A 19,557-nucleotide genomic window follows, 5' to 3' on the forward strand; every position below is an offset into this window, starting at 1 on the left:
TGGGACAAGCTCGAAACTTACTAAATATGGAATGGCGTTAGATTATGAATTTGGACACGGGACGAACACCATTGTGTTCAGGACCATCTCTACATTCTGTAGATATGCCAAATGAGCAAATTTGAACACTTTCCATAAATAGCATTTGGGACCGAAACGAAACTAACGCAAAGGGCATGATAGCGAGGGTGTTTGGCAAACATGATAAGCTATCATGTAGCGATATTGAGGGACTAATCTCAATACGCGAGGGTTTTTATCAAGCTTGTGCAAAACAGAGCAAAAGAGAACTAACAAGCTAGGCCTAGTATGCTCAGCTAAATAAACACTTAGGAATTCCTTCCTTATGCTCATCTGACCAAGTACAGATGCTAAGCTCAGTTTACTAACACTTGAACAAGAGGGGCTGATAAAGGGAACTAGCAATACCAACCTCCTGCCATCGTGGTAGTAAGGAAAGAGACTGGCCGATAGATAACTTTCGATACCCGAAGTCACATTTGCGACATAAAGACTATGTTGAGCGTGAGTAGTGGTGAGCATCCACAATCTGATGGGCAAACAGAGTGCATGAATCAACTATTAGAAGATATGCTAAGGTCTTTTATACAAAACTTGACTCGACAGGGAGTATGGGAGAAGCAGTTGCCTTTGCTTCAATTTGCTCATAAGAGTGCTCATCAATTGGCTATTAGCATGCCTCCCTTTATGGTGATGTATGGATATAAGCCTAAGTCTTCTGTGAGTTTGAATTTTGCTTTGGTTCGGGTATCTCATACTTGTGATTTCCTGGAGGATATGCAAGACAAGCTTGAATTGGCAAAGTTGAACATAAAGCAAACTCAAGAGCAAGACAAAAGATTAGTTGATGAGCATCGTTGTCATCAAGAGTACAAAATTGGTGACAAAATTTTCCTTAAGCTGTCGGATGTACAACAGTCTCTGAAAGAAGGTGGTAGTGTTAAGTTGTCTCCACAATATTGTAGGCCTTGGACAATTTTACAATGTGTAGGGGATCTTGCATACACTTTGGACTTGCCAGCTAGTTCGAAGATTCATCCGACGTTCCATGTGAGCAAGTTTAAAGCGTGTTTGCACTCTAGTGATGTTGTGGATCAGTCCATCATCCAGGTCTTAGAGATTGATGCAGAAAAGGTTGGTCTGGCCAATATTTTTGCTCAAAAATTGGTGAAAACACGCTAGAAGACAACTAAGGAGTTGTTAGTTCAGTGGAATGGTTATTCCATAGACAAAGCTACATGGGAAATTAAAGATAATGTGAAGAGAGTGTTTCCAAGTTTTGGTTATAACTTAGATAACATTTCTGAGGAAGGGGAGAATTGAGTTCTATAGCCATATTGCTATATGATTTGAACTGTTTGTTCTATTTTCATTCTCTTGTTTCCATGATTGTATTGTCATGTGAAAAAGCTATATTGCTTTCTTTCTTCAACGTTGGTGTTGTCATTTACACATTTTTTTCCATGGCTGTATTGCCTTGGACTCCCTTCATGTGAGGCTCGTTTAGCTTCTCGAGGCTGTTGTATGTGGCTGGGTCATGAAGGAGGGGAGAATGACATGAACCATAGGAATATTCCATGGCCTGTGGGATTTAAAGCCATAACACCTTAAGCATTGGGAGGTTGGCCTAAGGTTCACTCTCTTGTTCATTTCACATGGTTCTTTAGCAAGCAATAAAAACCCAAAGTTGCTAGAAACCAAAACAACACCAGACTGCCAGTGAAAGCCTAGTGGAACCAAGATTGCCAATAACATGCTTGACATGAAGGTGATCTAGTGGCATATGAACTACAATGGAAACTCCAAAGCTAGCATGGGCAAGGGTACCATGCCAAACAAGTCAATGCCTGAAAGACTCACAAGGTGAAGCACAAGCCATCAAAGGCTTACAAGATCTTCCACACCCTGTACCAACTAGTATTCATCAAGAACGTAGAAGTTTGGATATGCCAAATGTATGAGCTCGGGAGCACACCACCAGAATAGTTCCAGTGGACAGGGATGCTGGGTATCACTGTTCTTGAGATGGAGGCAATCAGTGATTTGCCACAGTGAAAAACAGCCAATGTATGTAGATTCATAACTAAGCTTTTGCAAATGTTGGATGCCAATTGGTTGGCCTCCATCTTGTGTCAACTCTTCAATAGGATAATGGAGCACCCCTACCATATGGAACATTAACAGAGTCGTCCCAATCTACAAAGTAGGAGACTTGGCAATCCCATTGAATTATTGCACCATCATGATGTTGATAATCTTCACCAAAAGGTGGTTGAGAAACACCTTGTGACATGGATGGAAACGAATGGTTGTAAAGCCAAAGGACATGTGGCATTCAGGCCTCACTACTCTTGCACAGACCACCTAGTCACCCTCTGAGTGACACTTGAAAAGCTATACTATAATCAAAATGTCTCAATCTACGCAAGCTATGTGGATATTGTCAAGGCATTTGACAGGGTGTCACAAGCCAAGCTCTTTCAGCATAAGCTCAACATTTCACTTGAGCTGATACAGATGACTCTACAAGAATGTGTAAGAAGATGGCCTTGGTGTAAATTGTGACACTGGAGTTAGATGGGGATGCCCGCTCTCCCCCACACTATTTGGCTTGTTCATTGATGGGCTTGAAGTAGTGCTAGCAAGTCAAGCATCTTCCCCAACTTGCAAGGATGATCCTTCATATACTTTTATATGCCAATGATCTTCTACTTTTGGCCATTAGCCAAAGAGATTTATAATGTCAGTTTGACGCCTTAGTTGCATTCTGCGATGAAACTGGGCTCACAGTAATATGGCAAAAACGAAGGTGATCGTATTTGGGCTGTGTGTGCTCACATATAAAGGGGAGCCAGTAGAACACATGATAGCATACAAATACCTTGGCTAGTAGACCACAAGTCCCCATGGAAGACCAGAGTTGAGTAGAGAATAACAGCAGTCTCACAAACATGTGTGATGCTCCAATCTGACTTGAGCAAAGGTCCACAGGTGGGGGGTAAAGCAAACATACTGTATAGTGTTGAATGTTGGGGCCTTAGCCTTAGCACCCCAAGTGAGACAAACTAGAACCCTTCTTAGCTGCAAAATTTGGTGCGTACAGGACAACAGACCCAATTCTCATTCTTGAATCTAGTCTTCTCCCTTTAGAGATCCTAGCATGGTGATGCTGCATCATATATGTTAAAAGTGCTTACTTCCTCTACCGCTAAACGCTAGCAGATGCAACAATACAAGAATGGCCAAGACTCTAGGGAAAGGGTAGTGAAGTAAGCTGAAGACATGGATAAAAGCTCGGGACGATCTTGAAACACTACACACTAAACTGATAGACCAATTAGAGTTCTAGATGTGGCAAACCTTGCAGCAATGGTGTTCCTTGCGAACCATACACAACAGCATATTTGACATTTACGTTGAGACAGTCAACCCCTGGAGTCAATTTGGATCCAAGGCATATGATGATCTCACACCATGGAACCAAAGTCTACTTGCTAGCTACAGAATGGGACGTCACAGACTTATAGTGGAGCTAGGCCAACAGCTGAGACCACAAATCCCATGTGAGAGGAGATTCTGCTAAACCTGCTTTGAGCAAGTTCAGGATGTCGAACACATGACCAATGACTGTGCCACGTATGCTAAGCTCTGACATGGGGCTGATCTCCATATCATCCTTGGAGGCAAACAGTGGGCGACCAACTCTGGGAGATGGAGCTCAGCTGAGGGGGACGAGGAAATGCTAGCACTTCGGTGCTCATATTAAAAACATGGCCATGCCAACTGAAGCACATGGACAAAGGTCAGCCACAACCACAAAAACGGCCACAATGGACGAGATGGATGACATAGACGCCAACAAGAGTGGATGACAAACAACTACGTCAATTGTCACTGCGGCATATTTGAATCCATCAGTCTCATGTGCTGTGAGACCTTGTAAACATGAATGAATGAATATTTGTGACTTCTCTCCCAGTTGGTGTAAATCCCACACAACATCTTTCTATGGAGCAAGGGATGGAATCAATGTACGTGACTTAATGTAATAAAATAAGATACTGAACATTTGAGCTGGAAGAGCAAGTTAGTTCCATCGATGTACCCTAGGCCACAAGCCCCCAACTTGATCCAACTTTGCCTTGGCAATAAGGTCCACTATGCATGTGGCTTGGTGGGCTTTAACGCGAAGTCCACATAAAGCAATTTTGAACAAAGGCCGGCAGGTGGAAATTAGTCATATAAGGTTAAAGTGTATATGCAAAATTGCAAACCAAGAAAGGAGACATGTGATTGTCAACTTTGCCATGCTCTTGTGGCTTTTTCTCACTAGTCACTGGACTTTTTTGTTCCACTTTATAGACAATTTATCTTTTTTTAAATTACAGCCTATGACTGCGCTCCAAGTTGGGAATTTTAAAACCTCCCTGATGGCCCAATTTCTTGCCTAGAATCCACTCTCCTTCTTCCTCATTGCACAGCACTACAAATCAAGCAATGCTAATGCCACATGGCAGGGTTCTTTCGTAGATGAAGTCCCTGAGAATGAAGGTGTAGGAGCCACGTGCCTCTGTTTATAGCCTCCCAAGTGCTGCTCTCTTGGTGGCCTCCACTGCCAAATCCGCTGATCCAGTTAAAGCGCTTGATGTCCTGCAAGTGAGCCCTAAAATACACGTATTGTTACTGAAACCATGACTACCAGCCATGATTTTTCCCACAACCATGGATACTGAACCAAGAGGTGGATTTCTTCCTGGTTTATACCAACGATCAAATTCCCACAATATAAAAGGTGCTGGCCCCGAACCATCAATCCTCCGCCCACGTGTCGACCTCTGTGGCTGCAAAAAGGCCAAGAGGAGCTTGGCGATGGCCAGGTTTCTTCTTCTTCATCTCTTCAGCGCCGCGGAGGATTGGCGTCTACTACCATGTCAATAATTTCTCGAGGTTTGCTACCCTGTTTTTTGACCTAAAAAGTTTTGGGCTCACTTTATTAGGGTTTGTAGCTGAGCTGCGGGAGCTATGGACTCGCGCGAGGACATGGAGCGCCTCATTTTCTTCGAGGCGACGAGGGAGAAAGCCGCTGCCAATTACGCGCGCTGCCCGGAGGATGCCGATGTGAGTAGCGAAGTTCTTCCCTTCCCCACTCGTTCATCCTTTCGTTTTCTTCTGTCCAGAATCTGACGCAATGGGGCGGGGCTTTGCTGGAGCTAGCGCATTTCCGGCAAGGGCAGGATCAGCTAAACATGATCGAAGGTATGGATCGCTGTTGGAATCCGTGCTTGTTTCCACTTACACTTTGCTTTTAGAATCCGAGTCCAAGCTCCGGGAGGCCCTCGCGATCAATCCCAAAAAGCACGAGACGCTTTGGTGCCTGGGAAACTCGCACACCGCCCACGGTTTCTTGCTCCCAGACAGTGGCAAGGCCAACGAGTACTTCAAGAAAGCCAGCGATTGCTTCAAGAAAGCCTTGGACGAGGTAAAGAAGAAAAAGAAATCCGTGTTTTTCGAGTTCTAGAGCGTGTCCTTGCAGGAGCCGAAGAGTGAGCTCTACATGAAATCGCTGGAAATGTCTGCAAAGGTTTGTCTAACTCGAAGCTCCGCGGACTTACTTCTTTTCCTTTGCTTGCCAGGCACCAAATGTTTATGTGGAGCTTCAAAGACAGGTCCTGAGCCAGCAGCTCGGAATCGGTGGAAGCGGCAGTGGCGGCGGCGCCAATCTCTCGGCAAAGGTGATCTTCGAGATAGTTTCGAGATAGCTTCTCCTGACAAAGTTCGTCTTTTCTTCCACTTCTCCAGGGAAGGAAGAAGAAGCAAAACAATGACTTCAAGTATGACGTTCTCGGCTGGGCTGTGCTCGTCTTGGGTGTCGTCGCATGGCTCGGGATGGCAAAGATCGCACCACCGCGCGCCCTGTAGTAAGCAAAACCTCTCAAACCGAGCTCACGGCGACACTCTCTAGCTAGTTTCTGGCATCTAATGTTTCTACGCATAGGAAGAAGGAAAAATCCGATTGTTTTCGTTTGGGTTTAGCAGCATTAGTCGTGAATAATTCCGACAATGTCCTCGTCCCTGAAGAGGTACAAACTGGAAAAATCGAGAAAGAAAGCGTTAGAGAAACGTAGAATGGAAATGGAAGCTTACTTCTCATCGTTCACTCTATGTCCGCCATGCTCTCCGATTAAAACAGTGTCCCCAACCTTGACGAACACCGGGATGAGTTTCCCACCTTCGGTCACCTCTCCGGGGCCAACAGCGACCACTTTGGCCATTGTTACCTGCGAGAGAATCGAAAACTTAGATCAAGGAAAACTCCCAAGTAGATCAAGGATGAGAAACTATGCAAGAAACTATGGAGTTGAGAAGGACGAAGAAAAATGATCTAGGAAACAATGAGAACTCCCCAGTAGATCAAGGATGAGAAACTATGGAAGAAACTAGTCGAGAAGAAGAACGATCAAGGAAAGGAAAAGCTTACCTCGTTCTCGGAGTAGTGTGATGTGGGCAGTATGATTCCGGCCTTGGTTTTCTCGGCGTGGCTCTCGATCTTACTGAGGAGGACCCTGGACATCAAGGGAAGGATTTTCTTATTCGCGGGAGCGATCACCTTCATCGCCATTGCGCTTCGCGGCGTCCTCTAAAGCCCTAGGGTTTATAGCACCAGCACGCAATCGGCATTAAAACACTTATCTCATGGATTTTGGATCGCGCCCGGAGCTCCGGTTTCTCGAGGATCTCGGCCTCCAGGCGACGAATCAAGGCTGCTATGGCGGCGGCGAGTGGCGCGCGGGTGGGAAATCGGTGTCCAGCCTCAGTCCTGCGAGCAATCAGGTTAGAACTATCGGTTTTTTCTCGCATTGGATCGATGTTTTGGGGGATTTCTAGCCGATCGCGACCGTCATTGAAGGATCGCTGGAGGATTATGAGAGAAGCCTCAAGGCCTGTGAATCTGCTCGCGAGAGCTGGATGCTGGTATGCTTCTCTGGTTTTTTGTTTTCTCCGATACTTATCCAAAGTTTTATTGTTCGCCAGACCCCTGCTCCAAAGAGAGGAGAGATTGTGAGGCAGATTGGCGATGCGTTCCGGAAGAACCTGGAGAACCTGGGGCGCTTGATTTCGCTTGAGATGGGGAAAATTCTCGTGGAGGGAATTGGAGAGGTCCAGGTAGTACGACATTCTCTTCTTAAAAGATTTGCTGGTACTTTTGTTGATGCTCTTCGTCTTTCAGGAAGTGATAGATATGTGTGACTTTGCGGTGGGACTGAGCCGTCAGCTAAGTGGCTTGATTCTACCATCCGAACGTAAGTCTATCGATTTAAAAGGCGTTTGGCTACTAATGTTTAGTTCTTATTCTCTACAGGACCAAACCATATGATGATGGAGGTTTGTTTATCGTGATCTGCACTTTTGGCCGCGATTTCAGTGATTTTTCTTTGTCCAGGTTTGGAATCCTCTTGGTATTGTTGGAGTCATCACTGCTTTTAATTTTCCCTGCGCTGTTCTTGGTACGATGAATGAGTTTTCTTCTTTGTTAAACTTTTATTTGTTGTGCCTTTGTTCTCAGGTTGGAATGCTTGCATTGCCTTGGTCTGTGGCAACTGCGTTGTATGGTAAGTTGTTTTTTGCTTTCTTCGCTTAACACCTGGATTTAACTTGCTCTTTCTCTCTCTGTTGTTTTCTCTCAAGGAAAGGAGCTCCAACAACACCTCTCGTATCGATCGCAACGACGAAAATCATAGCTGGGGTGCTAGAGCGGAACGGTTTGCCCGGAGCGATCTTCACATGTATATGTGGAGGGGCCGAAATTGGAGAAGCGGTTGCAAAAGACAGCCGGATACCTTTGGTTTCATTCACGGGGAGCAGCAAGGTTGGTGCCAAATCTTGCGATTTCTCTAGGTGATTGCTTACCTCGTGAAAAAATCTCCACTGACAGGTTGGTCAGATCGTCCAGTGTCACGTGAACTCCAGATTCGGCAAATGTCTTTTGGAACTGAGTGGCAACAACGCAATCGTCGTGATGGATGACGCGGATCTATCTCTCGCTGTTCGGTCAGTCTTGTTTGCTGCCGTCGGCACGGCAGGACAAAGATGCACGACTTGTCGTCGCTTGGTTCGAGCGTTTATTTCTTCCCCCCTTTTTTTTTCTTTATCCTCCTAACATTCAAGTCGTGTGTTTGTCTCAGTTTGTGCATCAAGCAATTTACAAAGACTTTATCGAAAAGCTAGTCACGGCATATGGACAGCTCAAAGTTGGAGACCCGTTAAAGCACGACACTCTTGTTGGACCGCTGCATTCTTCTCAGTCCAAGCAAGCTTTCGAGCAGGGATTAGAAGCAATCGCATCGCAGGTACTTTGTTGTTTTTTTCTTAAAGTTTGCTAAGATCGTTTACAGGGTGGGAAATTCTTAACCGGTGGGGTGGGTACCACAACGTCACCTGGAGAAAACTACGTGACTCCCAGCATTGTGGAGATCTCTCACGATGCAGACGTCGTGAAAGAAGAGCTATTTGGTCCGCTACTCTACGTCTTCCAGTTTAAGGTACCAATCTCTCCATCGTTAAGCACAGTGTGTTTCCAAAAACTTCCAGACTCTGGACGAGGCAATCGCCATGAACAATTCGGTCCCCCAAGGCCTCAGCAGCTCGATCTTCACCAAGAGCCACGAGACAATCTTCAAGTGGATCGGGTAACACGATTGAAAGTTTCTCGTCTCTTCTGAAACTTCTAGATCAATGCTGTCCAGGCCAACAGGAAGCGATTGTGGGATCGTTAACGTAAACATTCCCACAAACGGCGCTGAGATTGGCGGTGCTTTTGGCGGTGAGAAGGCTACTGGCGGCGGTCGCGAAGCAGGAAGCGATTCATGGAAGCAGTACATGCACAGAGCGACATGGTGAGAAAGTTCTCTCGCAAAACTTTGGATGATGTCGTGATCTCATTCCATTTTTTGCTTGTTTCCAGCACTATCAACTATGGGAAAACTCTACCTCTGGCTCAAGGCATAAATTTTAATTAAAGTGATAAGATGGAGCTCCAAACTATATATGTGACTCACGATGTGTTTAAACCCTATATTGTTTTGCCATGCATCCGGATCTTCAAGGCGGGCAAGCTCCATTCGCGCACAGCTTGGATCCGCCGCAGCTGGAGGCCGTGGCCGCGATCTGCGACACCTTCCTCCCGGCGCTGCCATTGCGAGCTTTGGAATGCGAGGAGGAGGCGCAGCGAGCGTTCTTTGCGACATCGGCGTCCGATGCGGGGATTCCAGCGGTGGTAAGAGCGATATTTCGCTGCCGCGGGCACGAATTCACGGATTTCTTGCGTTTTGGGAGCAGGTCGCGGGTTGGATCTTCGAGTGCCTCGATTCCGCGCAGCAGGCCGGGGTCTTGCGAGTCTTGTCGCTACTTTCCTCGCGGATTGGAACGCTCATTCTTTGCGGGAGGCACGCATTCTCTGCCGAATTTCCATTTCTTCACCGATTCGCGCGATTGCCAGCGAGCAATCGGGAGCGAACTCTGCGGAGCTGGTCCGGGGGTTCTATCGCGCAGTTTCATTCTCTCTACAAGCTCTTCAAGTGCTTCGCTATGTTCGCGTTCTTCACAAAGGTAAGCATGGAATTCTTTTGTGGATCGCGGGGATTGTCTGTCCTCTCAGTTTGGGGTCCATCCTCGTGTCCCACTGGGTAGCCTCTACAGATCTGACAGAGTTTCCAGAAGCTCCTTTCTTTTTTTCTTTAGAAATCTGATACACAGTTTCCTGCAGGCTGATGCCAGAGGACGTAATGACTCTTGGAAGGCGATTGGGTATCCCGTCCCCGATCCTCTCTGGAACGGCCTTAAAGACGATGACGATGCGAAGGTGACCGACGACAATGAAGAGCCGCGGCCTCCACTGCGGGTCTTCGACGTGCACCAAAATTCGGCGGCCGAGCTCGTTGACTACCTGTCGTCATCGAAGTTTCGAGTTTCAGAAGAAGTTCGTGATGGCGGCGATGGTGGCAGTGGACAAGCGATGCTAGCTATAGACTGCGACGTGGTCGTGATTGGATCTGGCTGCGGCGGAGGCGTATGTGCCGGGGTTCTTTCTCAAAAGGGATACAAGGTGGTCGTGATCGAGAAAGGCAAGTACTACGTCGGCGACCAGCTTTCCCTGTTGGAAGGACCGTCAATGCGAGCAATGTACGAAGGTGGCGGTCTCCTTACCACTGCGGATGGCGGCATCAACCTCATGGCCGGATCGACAGTGGGTGGAGGCACCGTCATGAACTGGGCCGCCTCGTTGCGGACTCCGCAGGCTGTCCGAGAGGAGTGGTCATCAGTGCACGGGCTAAAGCTCTTCACGTCGGAGGAATACGAGGCCGCAATGGACAAAGTTTGTGAAAGACTCGGGGTTGAGACTCTAGGCAACGAAGAAGAGCACGAGAGCTTCCAGAACAAAGTGCTGAGAAGCGGCTGCAAGAAGATTGGACTCGACGTGGAGACCATTCCCACCAATTGCAGAGGCCGAAGGCACAAGTGTGGGCTGTGTGGATTCGGATGCAAGAGCAGGACTAAGCAGGGGACTCATGAGACTTGGCTCATGGACGCTGTGGATGCCGGTGCCGTGATCTTGTGTGGTTGCAACGCCGAGAGGATTCTTCTTGAGCCAGGGGAGCTGCGCTCTGCAAAGCAGTGGAAGGCTGGAGGAGTTATAGCAACTGGCGGTGGAAAAAGCCTCTTCATCAGAGCCAAGGCTACAGTGACTTCGTGCGGTGCTTTAAACACGCCGGTTCTGCTACAAAAGAGTGGACTGGTAAATCGTCATATCGGCTCCAATCTCCACCTCCATCCAAGTCAACTTCTCTGGGGCTACGTTCCTTCGGGAGAGGGTCTCCCAGCAGGTCGAATTTCGGACGGGCCGATCATGTCTGCGGTCTCTAGAATCGCTGACGCTGTTCTTGAGGTACCGGCTTTCTACCCAGGCGGCCTCGGCGTCATGTTCCCTTGGCGATCGGGACTGAGCTTCAAGGAGCAAATGCTGCGCTACTCCCGCCTTGCGCACGTAGTCGTCATCACCAGGGACCGAGGAAGCGGGACTGTCCGTCCGAGCTCGAGCTCGAGCTCCCAGCTCCCGAAGGTGACGTACACGATAAGTGCGGAGGACGAGAAAACTCTCAAGGCCGGGGCGGAGAAGGCCATCAGGGTGCTGATTGCCGCTGGAGCAGTGGAGGTCGGGACCCAGCACCCGGATGGCGATAGCTTGGTCGTGGAGGGCTCGGACGAGAAGGCGCTGGAGAAGTTCTTGAGGGTCATCGGCTCCAAGCAGCTGACGCACGCGGCAATGGCGACCGCGAGCGCTCACCAGATGGGGTCGTGCCGGATGGGGAATGACCCGGCGAGCTCCGCTGTGGATCCCCGAGGGGAAGCGTGGGAATCCACGGGATTGTTTGTGGCGGATACGAGCGTGTTCCCCACGGCGCTGGGAGTGAACCCGATGGTTACCGCGCAGTCAGTCGCCCTGTGCATCGCCAAATCGGTCCATCGTTTCCTCGAGGAAGAAAGGTTGTAGAAGTTTCTTTGTTTCTTGGCTCAAGCCGACGACTTCGCTTGTTTTATTGTACGCCACGTGGATTAGAGCGACTAGGCAAAACGCTGCCATCGCCAACAAACAGAAAATAGCGGACATTCCCCTTGGGAAGACAGCATTCATCTTCCAACGCAGGACGAACCTCACCAAGGCCAAAAGATCTTCTTTCTTATATCACCAGTTTCAAGGTTTAGAACAAACGCCATGCCATATCTGCCAGTTCAGTCGAGGAGCCCAAGGGAGCATTGGCACTGCGACTTTGTGAGTACATAAATGAGCTGCTTGCCATTGTTGAGTCTGCACATCCCTAACACCCTTACTCATAACTGTTATTACTATGACATGTATACTTATCTATTTCTGGGAGTTTCTTTAACAGAAACATAAATCAATTTTAAGTGAAAGATATGATTAGTATTTTATAATATTTCAATTACAAACACAACAAAGAGGTATTCTTAAAGCACAGCACCAGGTTGGACTACAATCATTAGGTTCTTTCATAATTGATTTTGTTAAGACTGCTTGTGTTACCACCTCTGTCTTTGCTTGTTGTCCCATGGGTGGAATAGGTACCGAGATCAATGCATCTGAAATTAATATTTTGAAATTTAAAAATAAAAATTATTTTTTCAACATACCAGTTAATATTGCTAAAATAAGAATTATCTTAACAATAAAAAAATGATAAATTTTCATAATTTAAAGTGACATTAACTGATTAGAAAGTGTAGCTTTATATATGTTTTTGATATCTCCTTTCTTGCTAAAAAATAAATATAAAACTTCAATTAGATCTTGGCATATTCTTCATTTTTTATATCACCATCATTTTAAAATACATATTTTCTTAAAACCTTTATATACAATCTAAGTGATATAATATTATTCCATGTGGAAATTTATTCTTTAGAATTTTAGAATCATTGGCTTTTAATAGCGAATAGTATTTTTATTTTTACCTAGCTTATCAGCTAATGACAAGTTTAAATTACAACCAAGTCATGGTTTGTCATAAATAGTAAATAAACAACATATCATTTATATTGTTTTTAACATACTACCAAATGAGCATCTTGAAACATATTCATAGTTAGAATCACTATAATAATTTTACAATTCTTCTCTATCTAGGATCAATTTTAATGTAAATATTGCTAAAATTTAATAAAGGCCATGGGAATTATCTTGAGCTGGTTGATAAAATAAATAGAACTAAAATCACTATGATTGTAGCTATATTATGTGTTTTTGATTGTGAACTCACATGCTATTCATAACTTTTTGCTGCATATCTATGCCACATTATAGTCTATATGAACCTTGAAATACTATATTAGCAAGAGCAATCTGGATCTAAAATAAATTACTTAAATAACTTTCAGATGTCCAAGATTTGGGAAACGTTTTGCTATAGACAACTAGTAACAATAAAATAATTGTAAGACTTCTTAGAATTAAAAAAAAAAAATCACATTGAAAGAGTTACCTACTTTTTAATATTGTTACATCCCTGATAGAAAAAGGTATTATAAATATCAATTTATAACTATTTAAAATTTTATAAATATCTATATAATAGTTTCATAATGAGTAATTCATAAAAATAATAGAATTTCTTATATAAGTCTTAACAATCAAAACCATAAACAAATTCTTTTAAAAGTAAATTTTCTGCATATCCTATATAAAATTTTAATGTAAGTTTTATTGTTAATATCATCAATTATTTTAGAAAAAAATAATTTAATATAAGAATAGTTTATTGTTGAGAAAAATAAAATGTAAAACTAGTTCACTCTAATAATAAGATAATTTAACAAAAGAAACAAAATTAATTTAAAGTTTTCTATATGCTAAAATATATACTTAGTTTTAGGTATTGTAAGTGTATTGAATATGGAAAGAGAATACAGAAAATATGCATCCCAATTAGCCCAAAAACCCTAGATTATTTATAAAAGTAAGTGGTCCAAATTAAAACCAATCCAATAGCTACGAAAATCCCACTATAGTAATATTAATATATAGCATCATGACCTCACATCATCCCCTCCTCTTGAAATGATGGAAGACCATTAGGGTTCTCTCATGGATGGGCCGGGATCTGGAAGAACATCAAAATAGGGCATTAGTGGATTTGTAAGTGGTATTAGTTGTTCTTGATCCTTTTGTACAAAACATTTTAACTGTTGCACATGCATAATTTCTAGAGGATTGGCTTGTTAGATATCATGTTGAACTTCATAAATTTGTAGTCCAATTTACTGCAAAACCCAATATGGTCTTTTCCACTGAGTAAAGAGCCTCTTAGATAAACCATGTACTGTAAGATGCCCCGGGCTTATGGTGAACAACTTAAAGGTCTGGAAAACTTAGTACTTATTGACAAACTTGTTATGCCAATAAGTACTATCCACGGCCCAACTTTGTGATCCTTTTATGGGTCTTTTATAGAGACTACTTTCTTCAAACTCACTATGTCATCGCATTGATATAGTTCATTTCCCTTAGGTGTTCTTCCCCCTTGGTCACCTTGACCAAGCCACACCATCATCAATAATTCAAATCAACACTTTGAACTAGGAACCTTATTCTTTAACCCCACAAGGACTTTGTCCTTGTTTTAGCCATAAGATCACCTAGTGATTTAACTTTGGCACATTGACAGGTTTGCCAATAAATACTAAGTCTTCTAGACTTTTAAGTTGTTCACCATGACCCCAAGGCATCCCCCACACTTGGCAATACACTCAAGCTAGCCCTTCCAGCTAAAGGTCCATAATGATTGAGATTGGGTGTCCCCATCTCATTCACCACGTCCTTGGTGCCACTTGCATTAAAGTGTTCAAGTTAGATATGCCGAGCTTTCACACTAAGCAATTTAATTGTGTATCATAACTTTGGGGCATCCCCCGTTTGGTAGTGTGCTCAAGCTAATCTCCTTACTGAGAGTCCATGACCATTGAAAAATAAGTGTCCTCATATTCCAACCCTTCACCACATTCTAGTGAGTTAGGACTCGAACCCAAGCACTAGAGGGTTGGGACTTGAACCCAACCTTCATATGTGCATCTACCAACGGCATCACATAAGATGCCTGGTGTGACTCCCCACGCCGGTGCACAAATTTATACTTAAAGCATGCTACAAATCACAGTTTAGGAACTTAGATCCTCTACACTGCCAAGTCCTTTTACTTGACAAGTCTGTGATCATGCATGGACTCCTCTATGCTTAGCCTCATGGGCCACTCCTTTTGAAGTTGGCACCTTCAACTAGGGTATTTGTTCCCCCCAACTTTCCAATCTCACTTAGCAAGTCATCTGACCACCATAACATGGTTCATGTATAAGCATGAAAGTCCTTGACCATCGACTTTTGTTCAAAGCCATTGTAAGCGACTAAATTTTCCATTCTACTTTAGTCACATAACCACACCTCTGACCACTTGGAGGAGTCTCACGCACAACCTCCGTAAGTCCTATCCTGGACTTAGGGACTTGCTAGCCGTAAGAATGGCATCCATGCCACTCAACCATTGCACATTGGTCCAAGTGTAGTGCATGTGATCATGGGATGAGATTTGGATATACTATCACCATGGATCCTTGGAACCTTAGGGGATAAATAGGGATAAAATAGCCACTAAGGGCTTTCTCATCAAGCAATTGCCCCTTTTCCAGTTGACTTAAGGGGAGAGAGATAAGGTGTGCTATATCGGAGCAAATGGCACGAGTTCGATTCCCATTGATTAGTGGCTACTTAAAAGTATAATATACCCTTGAGCAAGGTATATTCCTACCCCTAAATTTGAAATCGTATGTATTGGGCATCCATGCATACGTCCTTCCTCTTGTGTGGAGTATCCACGGACGAAGGTATCCACCGTGGGACTATGGTACGGGTGGATGTACTCAAGGTATATTCCTACCCCTAAATTTGAAATCGTATGTATTGGGCATCCATGTATACGTCCTTCCTCTTGTGTGGAGTATCCATGGACGAAGGTATCTACCGTGGGACTGCGGTATGGGTGGATGTGCTCAAGGTATATTCCTACCCCTAAATTTGAAATTATATGTATTGGGCATCCATGCGTACGTCCTTCCTCTTCTGTGGAGTATCCACGGATGAAGGTATCCACCGTGGGACTGCGGTACGGGTGGATGACTAGTTGCCTCACATGGAATAACTGGTCTACACAATGGAAGGATTGGTAGATTGAGTGCGGAAATGGAGGTGTTGATTCCTTTTAGCTTAGTAAGGGTTGTTAGTCAATAGTCAATGAGGACATTGACATCTTTGAAGGGGGGGTGAGTGTAGTGCATGTGATTATGGGATGAGATTTAAATATACTGTCACCGTGGATCCTTGGAACCTTGGGGGATAAATAAGGATAAAATAGCCACTAAGGGCTCTCTCATCAAGTAATTGCCCCTTTTCCAGTTGGCTTAAGGGGAGAGAGATAAGGTGCGCTACAGTTGGTATCGGAACAAATGGCATGGGTTCGATTCCCATTGATTAGTGGCTACCTAAAATATGGAGCATCCAAGGCTTGATCACAAAGACCACATTTTCAGATATCCACATTGCACTAACACTCTTCTTCAACCACCTTCAAGATCCAATTGTGAAGCTAAAACATTAACAAGAAAAATGACATGGAAAATCAAACTCTAAGGAAACTTCCTCATCATTTAAAATAATAATGCCACTTCCACTAACACAAGTGTTAGTAATGTCAATACCTCAACCTCATACCTTCTCTATCCAACAATCTACTCCAAGTGTTAACAGATCAACTAATGAGCTATAGCAAATGCTACAACCCTTTCCAACACCTTATGGGCAAACCCTCAAGGAAACAAAGAACAAGGAACCAACTTAAACTTAGCATAATGGACCACCATCGAGAATCTAGTCAAAGCTACTACTACGCTACTTTGTGCAAGTAGACTAGCTTCACTATCAACCACTTTGGGGTTAATCATCGTTTAACCGAGCAACTTCGTAAACACATTGCACATTATCAGATGGATATGATATAAAAATCACAATGACTTGATCATCAATTGAGCAACACCATGAGCAACTCCCACGTCATTACTACAAAGGTTTATGTGAGTGTCAAGTGTCAACTCGATTCAACAAAATGCAACATAAATGTCACACTCTACCGATAGAGACTTATAACACTAAACACCACTAACTTTTGTTCACAACATGGACAAGCTCATGCCATTCTCTTTCCGACCAAACTCAACACTAATCCAACACCAAGCTACTCAAGGAGCAATAGCAAAGTTCCCCAGAAAAGAATTGAGCATTGCAACTCAAGTCTTCCAATAGCAAGCCTAGACAAAATGGTTTAGCACTTTACCGACATCCATCCCACAACTCACCATTTGTAAGACCATCATCTCCAACATGCATCAAGGTAGGGACTCTTGATTGCATAATGTGAACACAAGCAATGAGTCACACCTCGTTGCAAATCATCTCTCCAAGAAGAGAAGATGATTTACGTGTTTGATCCTTCATCCCCGATGACTCTCTTTTCGGTCTCATCTTTGACTACACCTCAAGCTTGCATTCACACTGCCTTCAGTCCAATCCAAGAAAAGTTTATGAGAGAGCACGACAATGATTACTTGAACCAATAGACTAATCCCTACAGTCTTGGTTCATTCACTTGTAATCATGCCTAGGAAAGATCCACTAGTGCCGTGCTAAACAGCTACGGACCAACCTATTTGCCACTCATAGCAAACCTAGGAAGGTTTGCTTTCACTCACGGTACATGGAACAACTCATGGAACAACTAATAGGCTAACATTAATCTTGCCAACTCAAAGTGTAACCTTGAGTTGTTAATGTGCCTCACTCACGAGCCCAAGCTCAAACTCGTGTAAAACGGTATGGCTCATTCCATCCTATGAGCCCAAGAGCAAGCTCACAGAATATAGTACAACAAGGTAACGAAATCCATACCTAAGGAACAATTGCGAAGCCTTTGCACCCAAACGTGTACCCACTTGGATCATCGTTTTTATCTCTGCGTATGCAACGAGACTAGTTACCCAATCTCGTTGGATAGTACTCGCCGAGACTCATCCTCTGATACCAAATGTAGCGCACGTGGTTTTGACCCTTTATCCTATGGTGATTTACCATAGGATAACACCACGAAGCGGAACCTAAACCCTCTTTGTGCCACGTGACAGATGCCACGTGTCACATGCCACGTGTCCATAGGAACCCGAGGTTCAGGGCCTTGGGCCATTGAACGAAAGAACAGTGCCAAACTCCCAAGCATAAAGCCCAAGGAGCGAAGGGACAGGAGCCCAGAGCGACTTAGAACAGTCTGTGAGACACAAAATCCCTAGGCCCCAAAGTGGAGCCGGAAAGGGTGCCACGTGGTAGTGGCTGAAGCGAGAGCCAAACGAGCGTAACACGTTTGGACCAAAAGCTCCAACTTGAAAAGTCAAGAGCGGGAGTGGAACTCCCAACGAAGTGCTCGAGGAACGAGCACGAAGCGAGCAAAAAGCGAGGCTCCAAAAAGGGACCCAAAAGGACCAACACATGACACGTGGAAGTGTCCGAGATGGACTCGAGTTGGAGTCCGAAGTGGAGTCCGAGATGGACTCGAGTTGGAGTCCGAAGTGGAGTCCGAGATGGACCCGAGTTGGAGTCCGAAGTGGAGTCCGAGATGGACCCGAGTTGGAGTCCGAAGTGGAGTCCGAGATGGACCCGAGATGGAGTCCGAGATGGAGTCCGAGATGGAATCCGAAGTCGAGACCGGGACCGAGACCGAGACCGAGACCGAGACCGAGACCGAGACCGAGATCGGGACCGAGACCGAGACCAAGGCCAAGGCCGAGACCGAGCCCGAGCCCGAGTCCGAGTCTGAATCCGAGTCCGAGTCCGAGTCCGAGTCCGAGTCCGAGTCCGAAGCCTGAGAGGGTGAAAGCCCAAAGCGTTCGTCTCCCAGACCCTGGGGGGTTTGGTGAGCTCCAAAAGTATAGTAGGGGGAGGACTGCAGTGGAGCCAGTTTGGCCAGGAAAGGCCAGTTTGGCCCAGGAAGGCCGGACCCAGTGTTGGGTGATGAGATGCCCACTGTGAAGTCCAAGACTAGAGTGAACACGGACCGACAAGCGGGGTAGCTTGGTGAAGTGTTCAAGAGCCGGCTCCAGTTCCCCCGGGAGATCGACTGGCCGATGCTCCCAGTCCAAGTGTGGGTGGCACTACCTACTTGGATACCTGTCGTGGCTCAATGGAACCTCGCTCTAAGCCCATGGCTAGAGCACCTAAAGGCGGAAGGCGGGGAGAGTACCCAGGTGGCTCGCGTAAGGCCACGGTGTTCCGAAATGTTGTCCCAAAGGCCCAAACTGTGGAAAGGAAGAGGAGCAGTCCTCTGGGGTAGTGACCAAGGACACAGTCGTGTGGTGAGGAAGTCCCAGAGGACTGTGGGACTTAGTGGTCGGGCCTGTGGGTCTCGATCCAGTGGCAGTGTTGGCAAGCACGGCCAGGGGCAGAAAGGGACTTAGTGGGGACTGACAGAGGGATATTGGGGAAGGTTATTCCCCTTGTCGGTGGGCATCCTAAGGATGCTAAGGAGTGGATCTGAGATGACCACTCACGGATGGTTTGCCTAGTCTTGGAGAGCCAAGACGGTGATGCAAGTGGTATTGGACTACCAGTGTGGCAAAGGTGATTGGGCATGGCCTTAGCGTAACAGGCTGCTATGTCAGTGGTACCTTTGAGTGTCGGCCATGGGATCGGACACGTGGTGCACTTGGACCAAGTGCAAATGTTGAGTGGCATGGATGCCATTCTCGGGGCTAGCAAGTCCCAAGTCCTGGATTGGACTTATGGAGGTTGTGAATGAGACTCCTCCAAGTGGTCAGAGGTGTGGTTAAGTGACTAAACTAGAATGGAAAATTTAGTCGCCTACAATTTGGTATCGG

General features: G+C 45.4%; 4 protein-coding genes across 5 annotated transcripts; 3 read left to right on the forward strand and 1 right to left on the reverse strand.

Moving 5' to 3' along the window:
• The first annotated feature begins 4,987 nt into the window (after positions 1-4,987).
• Positions 4,988-6,051, forward strand: LOC9631654 (probable mitochondrial import receptor subunit TOM20). Its single transcript, XM_002966786.2, has 6 exons — positions 4,988-5,139; positions 5,199-5,277; positions 5,331-5,500; positions 5,555-5,602; positions 5,655-5,753; positions 5,821-6,051. Exons 1-6 carry the CDS (start codon positions 5,044-5,046, stop codon positions 5,938-5,940), a joined length of 612 nt encoding a protein of 203 aa, XP_002966832.1. The 5' UTR covers positions 4,988-5,043; the 3' UTR covers positions 5,941-6,051.
• On the reverse strand, positions 6,016-6,672 carry LOC9634691 (10 kDa chaperonin, mitochondrial). The gene is made up of 3 exons (XM_002967154.2): positions 6,500-6,672; positions 6,166-6,299; positions 6,016-6,108 (listed from the first exon to the last, which is right to left on the reverse strand). Exons 1-3 carry the CDS (start codon positions 6,638-6,640, stop codon positions 6,060-6,062), a joined length of 324 nt encoding a protein of 107 aa, XP_002967200.2. The 5' UTR covers positions 6,641-6,672; the 3' UTR covers positions 6,016-6,059.
• A 22-nt stretch (positions 6,673-6,694) lies between these two features.
• LOC9631655 (aldehyde dehydrogenase family 7 member B4) lies at positions 6,695-9,107 on the forward strand. Of its 2 annotated transcripts, XM_002966787.2 has the most exons (14): positions 6,695-6,852; positions 6,907-6,993; positions 7,054-7,185; positions 7,250-7,322; positions 7,382-7,404; positions 7,463-7,526; positions 7,586-7,631; positions 7,708-7,888; positions 7,955-8,131; positions 8,205-8,369; positions 8,415-8,561; positions 8,611-8,708; positions 8,766-8,915; positions 8,984-9,107. In XM_002966787.2, exons 1-14 carry the CDS (start codon positions 6,715-6,717, stop codon positions 9,036-9,038), a joined length of 1,536 nt encoding a protein of 511 aa, XP_002966833.1. In that variant the 5' UTR covers positions 6,695-6,714; the 3' UTR covers positions 9,039-9,107. The 2 variants fall into 2 exon arrangements, with proteins under 2 accessions (XP_002966833.1, XP_024527626.1); XM_024671858.1 differs by having other exon boundaries at positions 6,907-7,185.
• LOC9634692 (long-chain-alcohol oxidase FAO4A) lies at positions 9,103-11,945 on the forward strand. Its single transcript, XM_024671857.1, has 3 exons — positions 9,103-9,295; positions 9,358-9,627; positions 9,785-11,945. The coding sequence occupies exons 1-3, from the start codon at positions 9,107-9,109 to the stop codon at positions 11,567-11,569; spliced, it is 2,244 nt and encodes a 747-aa protein (XP_024527625.1). The 5' UTR covers positions 9,103-9,106; the 3' UTR covers positions 11,570-11,945.
• The last annotated feature ends 7,612 nt before the right edge of the window (positions 11,946-19,557 follow it).

This window comes from Selaginella moellendorffii, unplaced genomic scaffold (genome assembly GCF_000143415.4).
Source record: "Selaginella moellendorffii unplaced genomic scaffold, v1.0 SELMOscaffold_8, whole genome shotgun sequence".
NCBI classification, from domain to species: Eukaryota; Viridiplantae; Streptophyta; class Lycopodiopsida; order Selaginellales; family Selaginellaceae; genus Selaginella; species Selaginella moellendorffii.

Excerpts from the sequence above, each read along its gene's own strand:
- LOC9631654 (XM_002966786.2), top strand. The coding sequence starts at position 5,044 with ATGGACTCGCGCGAGGACATGGAGCGCCTCATTTTCTTCGAGGCGACG. Across the intron at positions 5,278-5,330 it reads TCAGCTAAACATGATCGAAG|AATCCGAGTCCAAGCTCCGG; the intron begins GTATGGATCGCT and ends CTTTGCTTTTAG. Across the intron at positions 5,603-5,654 it reads CGCTGGAAATGTCTGCAAAG|GCACCAAATGTTTATGTGGA; the intron begins GTTTGTCTAACT and ends TTTGCTTGCCAG.
- LOC9634691 (XM_002967154.2), bottom strand. The coding sequence starts at position 6,640 with ATGGCGATGAAGGTGATCGCTCCCGCGAATAAGAAAATCCTTCCCTTG. Across the intron at positions 6,300-6,499 it reads CACACTACTCCGAGAACGAG|GTAACAATGGCCAAAGTGGT; the intron begins GTAAGCTTTTCC and ends ATTCTCTCGCAG. Across the intron at positions 6,109-6,165 it reads CATAGAGTGAACGATGAGAA|TTTGTACCTCTTCAGGGACG; the intron begins GTAAGCTTCCAT and ends CGATTTTTCCAG.
- LOC9631655 (XM_024671858.1), top strand. The coding sequence starts at position 6,715 with ATGGATTTTGGATCGCGCCCGGAGCTCCGGTTTCTCGAGGATCTCGGC. Across the intron at positions 7,186-7,249 it reads AGGGAATTGGAGAGGTCCAG|GAAGTGATAGATATGTGTGA; the intron begins GTAGTACGACAT and ends TTCGTCTTTCAG. Across the intron at positions 7,889-7,954 it reads CATTCACGGGGAGCAGCAAG|GTTGGTCAGATCGTCCAGTG; the intron begins GTTGGTGCCAAA and ends CTCCACTGACAG.
- LOC9634692 (XM_024671857.1), top strand. The coding sequence starts at position 9,107 with ATGCATCCGGATCTTCAAGGCGGGCAAGCTCCATTCGCGCACAGCTTG. Across the intron at positions 9,296-9,357 it reads ATGCGGGGATTCCAGCGGTG|GTCGCGGGTTGGATCTTCGA; the intron begins GTAAGAGCGATA and ends TTTTGGGAGCAG. Across the intron at positions 9,628-9,784 it reads TGTTCGCGTTCTTCACAAAG|GCTGATGCCAGAGGACGTAA; the intron begins GTAAGCATGGAA and ends AGTTTCCTGCAG.